General features: G+C 45.4%; 1 protein-coding gene across 1 annotated transcript; it reads left to right on the top strand.

Annotated features, from left to right (window-relative positions):
* The first annotated feature begins 612 nt into the window (after positions 1 to 612).
* Positions 613 to 3,957, top strand: LOC111604885 (centrosomal and chromosomal factor). The gene is made up of 2 exons (XM_030222905.1): positions 613 to 2,376; positions 2,422 to 3,957. The coding sequence occupies exons 1-2, from the start codon at positions 1,588 to 1,590 to the stop codon at positions 3,295 to 3,297; spliced, it is 1,665 nt and encodes a 554-aa protein (XP_030078765.1). The 5' UTR covers positions 613 to 1,587; the 3' UTR covers positions 3,298 to 3,957.
* Positions 3,958 to 4,266: the final 309 nt, after the last annotated feature.

Raw genomic sequence — 4,266 nt, 5'->3', positions numbered from 1 at the left:
GCAGGATTGCAGGATTGCATATGTATGTGTGCATGTATGAATGTATGCGCTTGGCTTTTCAAGAGCTTGTCGCCAGGGCTATTAAATGGCAGCAAACAACAGTTTGATAGCATTTGAATGATCAAAGCAGCGCATAAAACTGAAACTGCGCATAGGCTGAGGCCATAAAAAAATCATAAAAATTAAAGCAGGGCAACACTTAAAACACACGCTCGAAAGAGCGAGAACGGCAGCAGAAATATGATTACAAAATAAAAAGGCAGCGACGTCGCTCTCTCGCACAACACGAAAGCAGTTGTAAAGATGGCCGCCGTGGCTATTATATAGCTGAATTTGTAAACGACACCAACACTTAAACCGACACACACACATACATAGACAGCCACACAGAGTACACAAGAGAGACAGAGTGAGAGCCAACATGTGATGCGGCATGTGTTTCAGTTACAGCCACTGAATGCAATTGGCTTAAGCGTTTGCAGCAACGATAACAATGTAGCGTGTGTGTGAGTGAGTGCTGAATACGTGTCGACGTCACAGCCCAGTCGGCAATCAGCTGTGCGGCAGCCATGGCACATCAGCAGGTAAAATGCTGGCCAGCAAAAAGGGCCACACTCCGAGAGACAGTCGCTTGAGAGAGCTTGACGCGTGCAGACTACTGCGTAAACCGAACTCGGAAGAGTCTCTAAAAATTAATGATATAAATTTGTCATTGCCATTGAAATAAATTGAAAATTGCAGCAAACAATTATAGAAAACTATTTTATAAAGTGACAAAAAAAATATTTCTATGTGACAGTGCAAGCAATTTGATAAAATTCCAAATATAAAAACAACAACAAACATCTTAACATTGACGTTGGCGTCGCGAAACAGCTGTTATTGATCTCTCTCTATCGCTCTCAATTCAGCACGTCTATGCCGATTCAGCATAACGCTCTTGCTCCCAGCGTGCTGAATGCTCAAAATAAAAAATAATTAACAACATTTAAGCGTTCGTTTCATTTCGCTTGCGCTGCTCAACGTGAACGGACGTGTTCGAGCAAATCTCTCCGCCTGTCGATAGCGTATGAAAAATAAAACTGTAAACCACACGCGTGTTTTTGCATATAAATAAAGACTGAACCAACAACAAAAAACAACAAGCAAAACACAAACTCAATTTGCAGCTAAAATAGTTTACGAAAATAAACAAGACTGATTAACCAATACAATAAAAGCAAAACAATTGAATTACGGGTGCGACACAGCAACAAGAAAACAAACATCAACAAAACCGAAAGCAAATTCCAAATAAAAAAACGCAGCAGCAGCAACATATGGATTAAGGTTCCTCTTATACACACACAAACACACATTTAAACACACACACTCGGATAAACAGCAGCTTTAATTACAGTTAAACGCTGTCTATTTCTCTCACTTCTTGGATTACCAGTGCCAACAAAAAAAAAAAAGTTTGTCAAAGTCTAAGTGCAGTGAAAAAGCTCTGAAAAAAGAAAAAATGAAATGCTGAAAAATTAAGCAAAGAGTGAACAACAAAATTAAAGCTTTAAGTCTTGTGTGTGCTGAAAAAACAAGTAGAAAATGACGATGGCTGCGTGTTATGCTAATTACGACATGTCCTCCATGTCGTCTCTTTCGCTCTCGCACAGCATGTCGGCAGCGCTGCAACAACAGCAGCAGCAACAGCTGCAGCAACAACAGCAACAGCAGCAACAGCAACAACAGCAGCAGCATCATCATCATCAACAGCAGCAACAGCAACAACAACAACATATGTATCATGCTGCAGTTGCTGCGCATCAACAACAGTTGTTGCAACAGCAACGCCAACAGCAGCAGCCACCCGCCAACAACCACAATAACAACACACGCCATGCAGTTGGGACGCAGGTCGCTGCTGCTAGCAGCCAGCGCGGTAGCAACGCCACAGCAACAGCTGTTGGCAACGGCGCCAGCAGCAGCGGCAACAGTAACAACAACAGCAGCAGTGGCAACAGCAGTGCAGTCAGCAGCAACAAGGACTACAGCATTCCGCTGCACGTTGACTGCAGCGTCGAGTACGAGCTGCCCAATCAGCCAAAGCCGCCCGCCGGGCAGCGTGTCGAGCCGCTGCTGATGATCCATCCCTGCTATTTTCGCAAAATGGAGTCGCAGCGGCGCAGCCCGTTCGTAAATAACATGCAGGCGACTGCGACGGCGAGCGCACGCAGTGCTGCCAGCAGCGCAGTAAGCAGCGCAGCGGCATTGGGCAGTGGTGCGGCAACAGTGGCGTCAGCGCCAAGCAGCAGCAGCGCAGCGCGACGCAAGACCCAAATGCAGCAGCAGCAGCAGCAACAACAGCAACAGCAGCAGCAACAACAACAGCGACAGGCAGCCTATCAGCAGCAGCTGCGGCAACAACAACAGCAGCAACAGCAGCAACAGCAGCAAATGTCACAAATGTCGCAGCAGGCGCTGTATCCAGTGCAGCAGCAGCAGCAACAGCAACAACAGCTGCGACAGCAGCAACAACAACAGCAACATCGCAACCAAAGTCGTCAAAGCCAAAGCCAAAGCCACGCAGCAGCCAACTCAGTCGCAACAGCAGCAGCAGCAGCGGCGTCGGCGTCGAGTCAATGGGAACAGTTGGCCGCTGCCCTAACGCCACATCAGCAGCAACAACAGCACCCACACACACACCCACACGCACACACACACTCCCACCCACATACGCACTCGCACCCACACACACACACACATCAACAGCTGCAACATGCGGCATCGCTGTATTCAGCAAAAAGCAACAGCGTAGCCGCAGCCACCAATTCAGCCGCCGCCTCTGCCAACGCCGCCGGCAAGCGGGATGCTTTGCTATCAGGCAGCAGCAGCAATAGTAGTAACTACGCCAGCAGCGCTGCCAAGCATCAGCAGCAGCACTGCCTACCACCTCCTGTTGCTCCTTGGGACGCGGCGGCAGCGGCGGCGACCGCGCTGCTAATTGACCGTTCGCCGATGGCAACTGTTCCTAGTAATTATCAGGCCGGTCCTGAGGCCACGCCCATGCACCGGCTGCCGCCCACAGCGTCGACTGACAAACTGAGCGGCAAATACCGCCAATATCTGCGCACGCAGCATCGCATGCATCCCTACGCAGCAGCAGCGGCGGCGGCCGCCTCCCTCGCAGCAGCAGCTGCCGGCGCTAACTTGGGCCCAGCTTCGTTTGTGCCCTTCGGTACGGCTGCGACGTCGGCGACGGCAGCGGCAGCGCCAACATTCCAACAACTGCAGCAAATCTCCTGCTACAACGTGTGATCCTCCTCCAACAACAATAACAGCAACGGCAGCAGCAACAACAACTGAGACAGACGCTTACAAAGTAAACGTCAATGAAGTAGAAAACAGAAAATGAAAGAAAAAACCACTGCAAACGCTTTTTAAATATCCTGTTATACTATTCTCTTTTTCTTTCACTGTACCCTGTTTTACTGTAGGGCTTACAATGTGCCTGGTGTTAAACATGTAAACGAAACGAACGGTATGGCAATAAAGAAAACCTACATAGGGCGAGAGAGCGCAAAAGAACGGTGCCCTAAGCAATTGCATGTGCATATGTGTTGGTATTTCAGCACGCTTAGACGACCGTAAAAAAGATCCGCTGAGTGAATGTGCGTGAGCACCCCTGAAGAGGAAGCGGCGGCTTTTTGATTTGCATAGCTTTCTATTTGAGAGAATATAATAGTAAAACAGAATTACAATTGTGATAAACTGAAAAGAAGAAAGATAAGAAATTTTGTAATATCCACTCAGTTTTTGAGTTCATCTCATGTAATTTTTTTATTGTCATATAAATAGTTAATGTTAAATTGAAAAGTGTTTCGTATTAACGCCCAGGCGATTGGAAAGCCAGTAAATATTTAATTATTGATTTATAACTAAATTAGCTGCGAACGATTGTTGCCAAAAAGCCCAAAAGAGAAAAGAAAATAATTAAAATTTACTTGTTTTTTTTTTTAAAGTAATTTGTAGTAACTCGATAAACATCAAACAAGTAAGAAGAGAAAAGAAATGAAAAAAAAAAAACAAACAAAAAAATGCAAACTATTGTAGTGATATTTGTTATAAAATAATTTTAGTAATTAATTTAATTTAAATTAAACAACAAGGAAAAACCAACAAAACAAACACAATGCGTGTAAACCAACAACAACAACAACAATAATAACAAGTAAATGAAATGCTAAAAACTAAAACATATGCTTATTTAATTATTATTATAAACAA

This window comes from Drosophila hydei, unplaced genomic scaffold (genome assembly GCF_003285905.1).
Source record: "Drosophila hydei strain 15085-1641.00,03,60 unplaced genomic scaffold, DhydRS2 tig00000063-arrow-pilon, whole genome shotgun sequence".
Classification (NCBI taxonomy): domain Eukaryota; kingdom Metazoa; phylum Arthropoda; class Insecta; order Diptera; family Drosophilidae; genus Drosophila; species Drosophila hydei.
Note: the sequence above shows the minus strand (reverse complement) of the source record. Positions and strands in the feature narration are given on the sequence as shown.